This window comes from Grammomys surdaster, unplaced genomic scaffold, assembly GCF_004785775.1.
Source record: "Grammomys surdaster isolate TR1022 unplaced genomic scaffold, NIH_TR_1.0 126313, whole genome shotgun sequence".
Taxonomy (NCBI): Eukaryota; Metazoa; Chordata; class Mammalia; order Rodentia; family Muridae; genus Grammomys; species Grammomys surdaster.
The window spans coordinates 3474877-3489847 of NW_021621113.1; the positions used below are offsets into that span (position 1 = coordinate 3474877).

Genomic DNA, 14971 nt, shown 5'->3' on the forward strand with positions numbered 1-14971 from the left:
AGAGAGAGAGAGAGAGAGAGAGAGAGAGAGAGAGAGAGAGAGAGAGAGAGAGAGAGAGAGCAAGTGCTTGCAACCACTGCCTAGAATGTAGAATGTCTCCCCATTGTTTCGGGCTCAACACTAATCTCTCACAGCTCCCACTGGTAAGAGAACAAGAAGGTAAACTTGCCAATTCACAAGAGGACAGGTACAGCCAAAGCTTGGCAAAGGGGACACTCTGCCTCATCTCTGGGGTATATTCCCTCTCTAGCCTGTTCCAGCAAGTCGTCTCCAGTGAATGGCATGTGACAGTAATACTGGCAGAAATCTCAGTGCTTCCATGCCCTTTATCTGTTGGGATTAGAGATACAGTCAAACATTTACTAACACGATATTGCAGGCAAAAATGGATCCGAGGATGGATGAAAGACAGTTCTGTCAATCAAATAACCAGAGTCCAAAATATGTAAATCATCCACATTTCACAGAAGAGGAAACTAAAGACTCAAAAATCAAGTGATTTTCTCAAGTCAAGAAACTAGTGCTGGGCGGTGGTGGCGCATGTGTTTAATCCCAGCACTGGGAGGCAGAGGCAGGCGAATTTCTGAGTTCAAGGCCAGCCCGGTCTACAGAGTGAGTTCCAGGACAGCCAGGGCTACACAGAGAAACCCTGTCTCGAAAAACCAAAAAAAAAAAAGAAAGAAAGAAAGAAAGAAAGAAAGAAAGACAGAAAAGACAAAGAAAGAGACTAGTAAACGGCTGAGCTGGACTTGAATTCATGTGTTTCTGCAACAAGACTCACTGACTGTCCTGTATATCTCAGACACTGTACTAGGCGCTGAGCCATCTGAACAGCTTAGGTGAATTCAGGGCAGCCTCTGTTACCTTCCTTACACACTGTTCTAATTTGTTCCGTGTATAGTTGGATAGGCCTCCACTGTTACTATCACAGCCACAAGCAGCATAGCTTTTTTACATTTAACGGCTAAAACAAAAATCAGCAGCTATAGTATTGGACTGAAGACATGTAAAACATAAAACATAAAGATACATTTGGCTGGGTAGAATGTCACTTATCCATAATTTCATCACCTAGGAGCCTAACGCAGGAGGATTATATTGTGAGTGCTAGTCCAGGATACAGTGTGGGATCTTGTCTCAAAAAATTAAAAATGGCAGCAAGCTGGATCAGCAGCTTACTGATTGCAAACTTGAGGACCGCAGTTCAATCCCTGCAACCACACAAAAAGCCAAATGTGGTGGCTCACATCTGTAATTTCAGCACGCCGACAGTGGAGTTACCTGGAAGTTTACAGGCTAGCCAGCCTAGAGTATGCAGTCAGCCAGAAATAAGAGGCAGCATCACTAACATGGATAAAGAGAACTGAGTCTGGAAAACTGTCTTCTGACCTCCATGTGTACACCATAACACCCAGGAATGCTAACAATACTAAAACCTTGATACATGCACGAGTGTGTGTGTGTGTGTGTGTGTGTGTGTGTGTGTGTATGGTTTTGGTTCTTTGTCCTTGTTTCCAGCAAAGAATCCATTAGGCATGATTATCAGAATAATAGGACAATGTTTTACTACGAGTTCATGCCAATAAGGTGACAGATAGTCTTTGGCCGGGGTGGTCACAGGAATAATCCAGTAATGAGAGGACTGGAACACTCAGTCCAATCCTTCCAACTCCCACAGCAGGGAATGCAAAAGGAGTGGGGATCGAGTGGCTTTTAGAACAGTCCCTGCACATATCCATGTAGCTCATGTGACGGCATGGAGTATGCAGTGCTAGACAGAACAGAGTACAGGGACACCTTCACCCCACTCTACTCACCTGCCCTGTGGCCCTTCCACTGTTTGTTTATTCCTGAACTGTATTTATTATAAACAGCAAGGGGGAATACATGGTTTCCTGAGTTCTGTGAACTTTTACTTTGGTGTTTTTGTTTGAGACAGTCTTATGGTGTAGCCTTAGCTGGCCTGGAACTCACTATGTAGATCAGGCTGACCTTGAATTCAGGTATCTGGCTTCCTCTGCCTCCTGAGTGCTGGAATTATAGGTGTGCCTTGCCATCCTCTGCTCATTCGTTTTTTAAACAGAGTTTCATGTAGCCCAGGTTGGCCTCCAATTCATTATGTAGACAAGGCTGGCCTGCTTTCTGATCTCCCTGCCTTTGTTTTCCATGTGCTGCAATTACAGGTGTACACAATACCTAATCTACTCTAATTACCAAACTTAAGTAGGGGCTCATGGAAACCTCCAAGTTAGACTGGCTGGTCATCTTTAGGGGCACCTGAGGTGCGGCAACCTTGTGGGACAGAGCTCCTTTAACTATAGGACCTGATCATTAATTCAGAGTTGATATGTCAGAATTGAATTGAAAGTTGTTAGGGTCTTGTTGGTGTCTAAAAAAAATGAAAAACTGGTTTATGTGACACAACTAATGAGAACAAATCTATAAGGTTACCACCAGCACATAAAGTTCTATTGAGCAACACTATAGAGGAGAGGTTAGGGCCAGGGAGAGGGTTCAGTGGGTAAGGCGCTTGCCACCAAGCCCGACCACCTGAGTTCAAACCCAGAACCCACATGGTAGAAGGAGAGTACCTCCAAGTTATACTATGACCTTCACACAAATGTTATGGCATGTCCCCAAGCCCCATTTGCATACACAAATTATATATATATAATCTTTTGATCTGAATACCAAGTAGAAGTTTTTAACTTGATAGTGGCTAAAGGATTCTACAAACAGACTCTGAGAAAATAATTCAAATTAGCACCTCCCTGAATGAAAGATGTTACAATCTGATCAGACCACAGTTTATTCATTGCTCAGAACCTCCAAGGCAGGACCTAATGATATCCTCCTTTAGAGAGAAGCTAGACACTGTAGGGAAGTCAACTTCTCTGTTATCCACCACACCTACACAAGATGCTAGGATTAGAGCTCACAGATTCTACCTAATTATTTGGCTTCCTGAGTTCTCCCTGTGAGTCTGGCACAGCTGTCAGTCTGACAGATCCACTTGTAAGCTGTCAGCCACTATCACAGGCATTATCTGACAGGGAACAGCCACGAGTGAGGTGACAACTGACTGCTGAAAGGTAGCAGGCTTTTCATCTCCACACTGTCCCCAAAGTGTCACATAAATGCCCACACGAAATTGGTACCAGCAGCCATGGCGAGTACACTAACAAGAAAATCTGTCTTTAGGCAGGAAGAGGTGTGAGTCCTGAGGGTGGGGTGAGCTCCACCTCCCCAAGTCCCAGCCAACATAAAACGCAGAACTTAATTACAGACTGCTGCCTGCCAGTGTGCAAACCACTTAATGGAAGGATGAAATGCAGTTGCCTCCAAGGCTAACGGCACAGCCTCATGTGTCACAGATCTGCACAGCTTTCTGACAGAAAAACTATCAGACTCCAAAAAGTGAAAAATCCCTCTCCTCTGTACATCCTTCTCTCAGCTAGCCAACTAGCCACAGGAGGCCACTTGGAGAAGTCTGTTCAATAGCCTCTGAACAGACAGCCATTTAAAACAGAGCCACTGTGCATACTCTTTAATAAAAAGAGTAAGGGAGGGCATGCCACAAAAATGTTCTGTGACTAGTTCTAAATTATTTTTTTTTAGATATCATCCCATGTCGGTAAACTGAGATCTGCCTTGTTTCATGTTTGCTTTTTTTATGGTTTATTTGATTTTTTTGAGACAGGGTCTCTCATTATATAGCTTTGGAGGACAAGGAACTCACTGAGATCCGCCTGCCTGTGTTTCCTGAATGCTAAGATTAAAAGTGTATGCTACCATGCCCAGCTTTTAGTTTTTACTGGTTTGCTTTTATTATGTTTTTACTAATTTTATGTGCAAGTCAGGGACACACACCATGCGAGGGTCTGAGAACTTGCAAGAAGTCAGTTCTGCCCTTCTACCACATGGGGTCAGCATTTGGAACTCAGCTCCTATGACATGGTGGCAGGTGCCTTTACCCACGGAGACTGTTTTGGTTTCTGTGGCAGGGTCTCACGGCCCCAGCTGGCCTCACATTCAAGCACCCTACTCCCGTCAAGGACCCCAGAGAGCTGGAACTAAAGGCATAAGCTATGGCGTGCAGCTTTGCTTCACAGATCCTAAAACTCCTTCTTTTAACAATGTGGTCCTCACCAGCTCCAAGTTCAGTCCCTGCCTTGGTCTCTCTCTGCTGTTCATGGTATGCTCCACTGTACATGGCCAGACTCAATTTCTTTTCCTCATCATATAGTCTCCAAGACCAACCTACTTTTGTGTTTCCAGGTGTGTGTGTGAGGAGCACACATGCATGCAGGAGCCACAGCAGGACATAGGGTATCTCCCTCTAGAACCCTCTGCTGTCATGCCCTAAGTCAGTGCCTCTCACTGAACAGGATGGTTGCAGTTTAGGCTAGAATGGCTGGCCAGTGAGCTCTGGGGATCCACTGTCTTTGCCCTCCAATGCTAGAGTTACAATGTACGCTGTGCCTGGCTGTTTATGTGGGTGCTGGGGACTGAGGTCAGTTCCTCATGTTCTCAGAGCCATCTCCCGAGCTCCTTGGTTGGGGTGGTAGTTTTAACTTTTTGAGACAGAATCTCACCGTGTAGTCTTTGGCTGTTCTTGACCCTATAGCATCCCTCCTTCCTCTGTTTCCTGGGTGCAGAAGCTTGAGCCACCACGTACTACTACAAGGCTTCTCCAGTGAAACAAACATCAATCTAGTGCTCAGTTAATAGAGGGCAGCAAGCCTAAGATCAAGGCACGTACACAGTGCACATACACATATAGATGCACAAAGAACTCTTTATCCCTATTGCTACACTGAGAACAAAGTAAAATAAACAAGCATCTATCTGTAAAATGTAGGTCCTAGAGCGAGGATGTGGGGGCCACAGAATGAGTGCAGTGGAAGTGCCGATTCCCCGTTAAGGGCTCCCACCTTGCTTCCGACAGCCTGGGATTTTGATAAAAGCTCCATAGTCTGTCACCATAGCAACCTATAAAGACAAAATAAAAAATCAATGTTGCACAACTGAGAAACAATCTCTCTCTCCTCTTTACTGTTTTGACAGAGGATCACAGGGAACGCAGAACGCAGGCTGGCCTCCAGCTCACTGCAGGCAAGGCTGACCACAAAGTGAAACTGCACTCTTTCCAGGGCCACTGTGAAGAAAGGGTTATAACCCTAAAATTCTATTCTCTTGGGGTATACAGAGGAATAAACTATGGGAAAGTAAGGATAAAACAGTTTCAAACAAAGCAACAACAAAAACAACAACAACAAAATCAACCCAAAACAAGTACAATTAAAAGATCACAACAAGGTGGAGCCAGAAGGGCTTTAAGAAAGATATTAAAGGATCTGGAGAGATGGCTCAGTGGTTAAGAGAAGTTGATCTTGCCAGGCAGTGGTGGCGCACGCCTTTAATCCCAGCACTTGGGAGGCAGAGGCAGGTGGATTTCTGAGTTCCAGGCCAGCGTGGTCTACAGCGTGAGTTCCAGGACAGCCAGGGCTACACAGAGAAACCCTGTCTCGAAAAACCAAAAACCAAAAAACAAAAAAGCAGTTGTTCTTACAGAGGATTCAGGTTCAGTTCCCAGCACCCACACAGTGACTCACAGCCATCTGTACCTCCAGCTCCTGAAGACTCAGTGCCCTCTTCAGGCCTCCAAGGGCACTGCAAGCTTGTGGTGCACAGGCATACATGCAAACAGAAGCATCCATACACATAAAATAAGGATAGATAAGTATTTTTTAAAAGGTAAGAAAAGAAAAGGTGTTAGACATGGTGTTAGAAATGAGCTGGTCTAGGCAGGCACAGAGTTGCACACCTGCATGGTCCAGCATGAGGAGGCCGGGGAGGCAGGAAGACTGCCATGAGTGCATGTTTATTGGCAGAGTGGAATTCTGTCTGGAAAACAATCTTTTTGAATGAAATGCGTGAAGGCCAGAGATGTCAAGCACTTACCCAAGCTCAAAAAGTAATTTGTTCTGTGTGAGAATGGTCCCAGATGAAGAACTATTTCCCTTTTTTTTTTTAAAAAAAAAATGTATTTATTTTATGAATTAGTGTTTGCCTGCATGTGTGTACGTGTACTATACACACGACTGTATTGCCCAGAAAGGTCAGAAAGAACGCTGGATGGCCTGGAACTGGAGTTACAGATGGTTATGTGCTACCATGTGGGTACCAACTAAAGAAACTGTCTTCTCTGTAAGAGTAGCAAATACTATTAACCACTGGGCCATCTTTCCAGCCTCAAGTCTTCCCATTTTTAATAAAAATAAAAGCAAATGTCTTGGTTCTACCTCAGCTAAAGCACTTTAACATTGCTGTAGGATTCAGAAAGACAGGTTGAGCAGTTTCACACTGGCATTACTAAGGACCACAGTGATCTGAAAAAAACTTAACAGCAGCATCTGGAAGTTAGGGCCCAAACCACCTTGCTGCTGTAAATTAAGACAAAATAACTTCTCAATCCTGAGGCTGCAGGGCCACATTATCGTCTTTAGAGGTAATAACAGACCTTAATTTTGCCTCTCCCAAAGGGAAAGGTTAATGTGCTTCAGAAAAGAAGCGTTCAAGTCTTCGGTGAGAAAAGGTATCCTTGCCTCCTTCCAGCACCAGGTGTCTCCACCTCTGTGTCTCCTAGGGTGCCGTCAGAGTGGAAATTAACAGGATGGCACCTGCCACAGATGAGCACACAGTCTTCCTGGGGTCCCAAGAATAATTACTCAAATGACTCAGGAGAGAGGGTTGGGAGAGAAATTCAGCCATTATCTCTACAGAAACTCGGGCCTTGGGTAAAATGACTCTCCTTCTTTACATAAGAGCCTGCGCTGGCCCTGAAACTTGCTCTCCTCATAATGTAAATGATGAACCCGAGGCTCAGAACTCCTGGTTCGACACTAGAGAGTAGCACATCCAGGCACGGAGCATTCTTTGTCTCCAACGATAATTCTACCAACACTGATTACCCTCCGGCATTTCCTTTGTCTGTGGCAAATCTAAGACAAGCCCTAGCTCCCACTGCTATCCTTACACTCCTGCCATGTTTAATAGACTCTGGCAGCAAGATCTCAGAGGATGAGAAGAAAATGGATACTGGCTTCTCATCTGCTCAATCACTGCACACTGCCACCATCCTCAATAAGCCCGTTAAGAGATGAATCCTAGAATTCCAGTTGGACCAGTTTCTTCAAGGACAACTCACACTACCAGCCCAAGGGACAGTTGTATCCCATTATTTATACAGCAGCTATGTATACCAGGTACCAAGCCAGAGAGTATGAAATAAAAACAACTTTTAAAAAACAGATGCCTACTGGGAGGTGGTGGTGTACACCTTTAGTGTCAGCACTAATGAGGCAGAGGCAAGGGAATTTAATCTCTCTGAGTTGGAGGCCAGCCTGGTCTATAGAGCTAGCTCTAGAACAGTCTAGTCTACACAAAGAAATCCTGTCACAAAAAGAAAAAAAAATGCCTAAGCTGTTTTTAAAAGAATATGGATTTCCAGGATAAATCCTTCCAAGCAGTTAGTAAAGTAAAACTGCTTCTGTGGTCAGCGCTGTATCCCTCTCCGCCACCACTCACTTAAAACATTCTCTCACGTGGCTTCCAGTTCCTTCATACACTTCAGTGCGATCCTGCAATCAATTCCAGCTAGATTTTGGAGATAGCAGACTTGGAAGATTTAGAACATAGCCTGGTCATTCATTAACCACTGGGTGATTACGAAGACTCTGAGAAGAGCCTTCTTACTCACTAAAAGAAGTTACTTTTATGGAGAAATTCCTAACACTCTGTGTATGTGTGTGTGTGTGTGTGTGTGTGTGTGTGTGTATCTCAAGTGTTCTTGCACCTTGGTTACACTTCAGAAGTTTTAATCTTTTTTCGTTTGTTTGTTTTCAAGTTTGTTTCTAGATGGGGGCTTACTGTGTAGCTCTGGCTGGCCTAAAACTTACTATGTACACCAGGCTGACCTTGCACTCAGAGATTGGGCTGTCTCTACTTCTCAAATGCTGGGATGAGCACCTGGCCATTGTTTTCAGTCTTAATGTAAACTGGTCCTCTATGTAAATAAATATTAGCTGATGAACTCATTCTGCAGACCAGGCTGAACTCAAACTCACAGATCCATCTGCCTCTGCTTCCCAGGGACTAAAGGTGTACACTTTCCTTTTAATTGGTTTGTTCAAGACATGCTGTCACTCTGTAGCCCAGGCTAGCCTAAACAGATAGGATCCCCTTGCCTGCACTTGTCAAGTTACAGAGAGCACACTTGGAAGCATGCACTTCCCAGCATGCACCACTGTGTCTGGAGAACCTTACATCATGTACAGCTGAAAAAGTATCAGGACTATCAAGTTCTTCAGCACTCTGGAGGTAGCTATAGGAAGGGAATCACAAGTTCCAAGCTGGCCTGGACTACACAGAGACTTCTAGACCATCTCTTCTGTTGTCAACATGGCCCAAGCTAGAGTCATCTAGGAAGAAGGAACCTCAACTGAGAAAATGCCCTCACCAGACTGGCCTGTGGGGGCATTTTCTTAATTAATGATTGATGTGGAGTGCCTATCCCACTGTGGGTGATACCACACCTGGGCAGGTGGAGCTGAGTTGTATAAGAAAGCTGGTTAAACAAGCCCAGGGGGACAAGCCAAAAGCAGCCTTCGTCCTTGGCCTCTGCTTCCGTTCCTATTTCCAGGCTCCTGCCTTGACTTTTTTATGGACTGTGATGTGAAAGTGGAAGTAAAATAAACCCTTTCCTCCCCAAGTTGCTTTTGGGTTTGGTGTTTTATCAAAGCAACCGAAATCCTAAGGAAGATAGAGATCAACCTTGGTTACCTTGGAGAGATCCTGTCTCAAACACAAAGAAAAAAAATTAAAGGCTGGATGTGTTGATGACATATGCCTTTAATCCTTGCACCCAGGAGACAGAGCTAGGTGGATCTCTGTGAGTTTGAGGCCAATTTGGACTAAATAGTGAGTTCTAGACCAGCCAGGACTACAAAGTGAGACCCTACCTAAACAACTTTTTTTGAAAAGCTGTGAAGTTCTATCTCCCCTCAGACTACTCTTCTTAAATGATAACCCATAAAAACATACCTTAGGCCAACAATTCCCAACATGTGGAGGCTGATACAGGAGTACTGCTGTTCCTTGAGGCCAAGGCTTACTACAAAGTAAGTTTGGGACCAGACTAGGCTACAGAGTGAGGCCCAGCCTGAAAATTAAACAAAACCAGAGCCGTCAAATGGTTTAGCAGGCACAGAGCTTGCCACCAAGCCTGACAGTCTGAGCTGGACTCCTAATCCTTTCTCCACCTCTGATGTGCCAGGATTACAGGCTCACAGTACCACACTCTGTTTTCTGTGGTGCTGGGGATGGAACACTTCTTACATGCTGGGTGAGCACTCTACCAACTGAGGCACCTTCCTGGCCATAACCTGTTTGGGGATGATATTCTGGGTGCAGAGTCATAAACAGATTGGAGAGGAGCTGCAATAGAAGCAGGCGATTCCAGTCAGAGCCAAGCAAGAGACGCAGAGCTTGGATTACGGGGTAGCAGAGGCATGAATCATCATGCAGACTGGAGGGATGATTAGGACTCAGGAAAGAGGTAGAGAGGAAAGATCAACAGAATCAAAGGATGAAATCAAGTATCATGACCAGATTTCTAACTCTGGCACCAAATAGGTAACAATTCCATCTACTAAAATAAGAAAAGACTATTTTGTGAAAAATAGAAAAAAGTTTAAAATCTAAGGTAGAGATGCTTTGAGGTGTTGAGAACACAGAAGTCTGTAGCTTAGAGAAGGTCTGTATGTCCCAGAGGTCCCAGAGGCCTTCCCATTAAAGATAGTCTCAAATGGAATAACCCCAGATGCTTTCCTCCCTCAGGACATTCTTTTTTTTTTTTTTTTTTTGGTTTTTCGAGACAGGGTTTCTCTGAGTAGCCCTGGCTGTCCTGGAACTCACGCTGTAGACCAGGCTAGCCTCGAACTCTCAAACTCAGAAATCCGCCTGCCTCTGCCTCCCAAGTGCTGGGATTAAAGGCGTGCGCCACCACCGCCCGGCCTCCCTCAGGACATTCTTAACACTCTCTAAAAGGGAAGTTTCGAAGTGTAAAACATACCTCTCCTTGAAAAATAGTATACAGTGCAGGCAAGTTTTCCATGGTCTCAGGCCTTCCTGAATTCATCCTTAATAGTCTACGGCTCCTCCATTTCTCTTCTGCTAAAGCTAATTCAAACGTCCTTTCAGAAAGAAACAACAATTAGAGAGACATCTGTATTGAAGAAGGAGGGGCTGGGGCTATGGCTCGGTCATAGTCAGCCTGCTATATAAGCATGAGTTCAGATCCATACAAATCCAGGTGCAGTGGCACGGGTCTGTTATCACGGTGGGAGGGGCAGAGACAGACAGACCCCAAGTCAGTGATCTTCGGAACAGATAGCCTAGCCAAATTCACGAGCTCTAGGCTTAGTGGTGACTATTTCAAAAGGTAAAGGGGCCGGTCGTGGTGATGTGCACCTTTAACCACAGCACTCCGAAGGCAGAGGAGGCAGATCTCTGAGTTTGAGGTCAGTCCCATGATAGCCAAAGATACACAGTGAGACCCAACCTCAAACAAACGACCACAAAAGGTAAGGTGAAGAATGACCAAGGAAGACACTGACCATCCACCTCTGGCCTCCACACATCCCCACACATGCATGTTCACCCATGCACACACATATGAACACATACATAACACACACAATAAGAAATAATGAATAGGGTTGGATACAGAGGTCAATGGCAGAGGTTGCCTAGCACGTAGCATGAAACCTAAGTTCATCCCCAGAAACACAAAGAAAGAAAGAAATGTGCAGACAGGCCATGGATAACCTCCAAAAAGTCGTAATGTCAGGCTACACAAAGAACTCTCATCCCATCTCAGCAGTCCACTGGTGGGACATCTGGGAACCTGGATGTCATTCTTTGTGATTTGTTACTCACTCAGTCACTAGTACTTTCAGTCTATGCAGGAGATTTGGTTGCTTGGTTAGTTCATCTAGGACACTGCCGTTGCTTTTAATTTTACTTACGTTTATTTGTGTCTATGGTATATGGGCATGCCTGTATATTGGTATGCATAGGGGCACTCCATCTTACTCCCTTGACACAGGATCTCTCACTGACCTGGAGCTAGCCAGGCAGTCGGCAAGCCCCAATGAACCCTGTTTCCTCTGCCACAGCACTGGATTCATACACACGAGTAACCATAGCTTTTTATGTGGACTCTGGGGTTTTAAACTCAGGCCCGCATATCTGCACAGCAAGTATCTTTACCAGCTGAACCATCTTCCTAGCCTAACTTTTTGGGGGTTTTTTGAGACAAGAGTTTTCCTATGTAGCTCAGGTTATCCTTGAACTTGTGAAGATCTTCCTGGATCTGCCTCCTCAGTGCTGGAATGACAGGCATGTGCAACCATGCTTGGCTTTGTTCAGGATCAGTTTTGTTTATGATAATGGATATCAAATCCAGAACCTGGTACATGTTAAGCAAGACTTGCATCTGAACTGTATGGCCACCGCCATTGCTCTGAGATGTGGTCTCACTATACTACCCAGGCTAGTTCTGGACCCCTGCTGAACTGAGATGAAGCGATTTTCCTGCCTTACCATCCTAAATCACTACTCCAGTGACATCATTGCTGAGTGGTGCTCGTTCTTTTTTATCACTACTGCTGTTACTCATTTGGCATGGGATGACTTTGGAAAGAAAGGGCATCTGTGCCTAGATCTCAAAAACATCAGAAAGAGAGGTCTCAGGTCAGTTGAGTCACAAGCTAGCCAAGGTTACACAATGAGACCTTGTCTAAAAAAAAAAAAAAAGCACACATGTAAGAATGGTAAGAAAACAACAATTACCAAGCATTTACTATGTCCAGGTACTATGCTGTGCAGGGGACATGTAATACATCACAGAACATAGCTTCTATTCTTTTTTTTTTTTTTTTTTGGTTTTTCGAGACAGGGTTTCCCTGTATAGCCCTGGCTATCCTGGAACTCACTCTGTAGACCAGGCTGGCCTCGAACTCAGAAATCCACCTGCCTCTGCCTCCCAAGTGCTGGGATTAAAGGCGTGCGCCACCACCGCCCGGCCCATAGCTTCTATTCTTATGTACATTAATGATGAACAGCTTCTAGGAGTCAGATCACTAAGCTTATGCCAAAAACCTAGCAATGAAGCTGGATGTAATGACCTCTGTCTGTATTGCCAACGATCCCTGCACTTAGGAAACGATCATGAGTTTGAGATAGCCTGGGCTACACAGCAAGTCTGAGGCCTATAATTGGGGATACAGTTCAGTAATAGAATGTCTAGCATGCATGAGTACTTAGGTAGGGGAGAAAGAACAGAAAGTTTGATGATAGCCTGAAATAAATAAATAAATATATATTGAGATATTCACAAACACACACACACACACACACACAGTCCTAGCAACAGTAGAATTTGATCCCAGAGTCTAATGCTCTTGGCCAGGTCTGAAAATCATCAAAAACAGAAGTCTTAGCTGGGTAGTGGTGCTGTACCCCTTTGATCCTAGCACTAGGGAGACAGAGGCAGGCAGATCTGAGTTCAAGGCCAGCCTGGTCTACAGAGCAAGTTCCAGGACAGCCAGAGCTGCACAGAGAAACCCTATCTTGAGCCCCTTTCCCCTAAAAACAGAGGCTGAGGCAGGTAGATCTCTGAGTTTGAGACCAGCTTAGTCTACACAGTGAGTTCCTAGCCAATCAAAGTTATACAGTAAAAAGGGAGATTTTACTTCATTATTGTGTGTGTGTGTGTGTGTGTGTGTGTGTGTGTGTGTGTGTGTGACTAAAGCTAGATGAGAGCATCAGCTCCCTTGGGACTGGAGTTAAGATTGGTTTTGACTACCCAATATGGGTGCTGGAAACTGGACCCTGGTCCTTTGCAAGAGCAGCAAGAGGTCTTAATGGCTGAGTGTTTCTCCAGCTTTTCTATGTGCTTTTAATTTAAAATGTACACCTTTGGGGGCTGGTAAGATGGGTCAATCACAAAGGCTTGCCTTGTAATTATGAGAACTCATTTCCATTCCCAGCACCCAAGTACAAAAAACAGAGCCCAGATGTGCAGGCTTGTAATCCCAGAGGCAGAGACACGAGGATCCCTGGGGCTAGGTAGCCAATAAATCTAGTGGAATCAGTGACCATTACTTTTCAGGAGAGATACTGTCTCAATAAATAAAGCGGAGAGCAACTGAAAAAGATACTCAATGTCAATCTCTCATCTCCATACAAGTGCATGCATGTATACCTGCACACAGGAACACGTACACACTAATAAAAGTACACAGGCTAGAGGCTGGTTTGCCCATTCTGAGAAATGACTGAATCCCCTGTCTCCTATTCCCCAGCTATGCAGTTCCATCTCCAGACTTCCCCTTCTTTTACCCAGCAGCATCCCTTGCCTCACATGCCAGAACAGGTGTTATTAATGAACTTCATGGTTCTATTAAGGGACCTTTACTAATCGCTACCACACTTACAAAGTTAATTAGCCAAGTATAGAATCTATAATCGCACTGGGACACCCAAAATGAGGGCAGACATCCTAGTTTTTCTCCACACACATTAGCCATGGAAGGAGCAATGCACTAAGTGGTTCCTGGCAGAATTAGGCTGTGAGAGCATGAGAAAGACTGGAGAGAACTTCTGCAGGTAAAAGCACTGCTCCTCCAGTGGAGCTGGGTTCTATTCCCAGCACCCACATGGTGGCTCACAACAGCATGCAACTCCACTCCCACGGCTCTGATGCCTTCTGGCTTCCTTCAGCACCAGGCTTATACATGGTACACACATTCAGGTGAAACATTCATACACATAAAATAATAATTCTTTAAAAAAATCTAAATAAAATTATGAAGAGTTATATCTAAAGCACCCCCCCCATCTCCCTCTCAAGACAGACTCTCTGTATGTATCTCTGGCTGTCCTGGAACTCTAAGTAGAACAGACTAGTCTTGAACTCACAAAGATTCACCTGCCTTTGCCTCCTGAGTACTGGGATTAAAGGCTTGCACCACTCCACCCTGCCTTTTTTCGTTTGCTCCGCCCACAGAACAGAAGCCTTAAGCAGTTTTTAAATTTTTATTTGGTGGGAGAGGTCTTCTTGCAGTCCTAAGAACTGAACCCAGAGGTCACATGACCAGCCCCTGGCTTTGTGAGCTAGAATCTCACTATGGAAGGGCTAGAGAGAGGTTGAGAGCACTTGTTACTCTTTGTGGTGGTTTGTATAATCTTGGCCCAGGGAGTGGCACTATTAGGAGGTATGGCCTTGTACCAATAGATGTGGCCTTGCTGGAAGAAGTGTGTCACTGTGGGAGTGGGCTCTGACACTCCTAGCTGCCTGAGAGATTCAATCTTCTAGAAGATGAAGATATAGAACTCTCAGCTCCTCCTGCACCATGCCTGCCCAGACACTAATGGACTAAACCTCTAAGCTTGTAAGCCAGCTGTACTTAAATGTTGTCCTTATAAGAGTTGCCTTGGTCATGGTATCTGTTCACAGCAGTAAAATCCTAACTGAGACACGCTCACAGAGAACTTGGGGTTAGAGTTTCTAGCACTCCCATGGTAGTTCATATGCTAGCACTAGGCATTCATGAGGGACAAATACATACATGCACTTGGGAGGCAGAGACAAGTGGATCTCAAGACAGTGGAGTTCAAGGCCAGCCTGGTCTACAGAGTGAGTTCCAGAACAGCCAGAGCTACATATTGAGACCCAGTCTGGTCATGCTAGCAGCCTGGTGTGAGTTGAACATTTCAATGTTGTCCAGGCTAGCCTTGGTTTTGTAGCAATCCTCTGTCTCAGCCTCCAGTGTTGGAACTAAGAGCCAAATCCTCTCTTAGGCATCATCCAATCCATCACCAAATCCTGTCCAATTTACTTCCT

At 44.9% G+C, this 14971-nt stretch overlaps 1 protein-coding gene across 3 annotated transcripts in view; it reads right to left on the reverse strand.

Annotated features, from left to right (window-relative positions):
* Positions 1 to 14971, reverse strand: part of Zcchc17 (zinc finger CCHC-type containing 17) — a 40847-nt gene that overhangs the window by 24743 nt on the left and 1133 nt on the right. The window contains exons 2-3 of one of the 3 annotated variants that reach the window (XM_028759704.1): positions 10136 to 10256; positions 4935 to 4992 (exon numbers count right to left, since the gene is read on the reverse strand). The exons of 1 other annotated variant lie outside the window; for it this stretch is intronic. In XM_028759704.1, the coding sequence (XP_028615537.1) occupies positions 4935 to 4992; positions 10136 to 10201 (124 nt within the window). In that variant the 5' untranslated portion in view covers positions 10202 to 10256. The remainder of the gene's footprint in view (positions 1 to 4934; positions 4993 to 10135; positions 10257 to 14971) is intronic. One more of the 3 variants, XM_028759705.1, reaches the window with a different exon arrangement.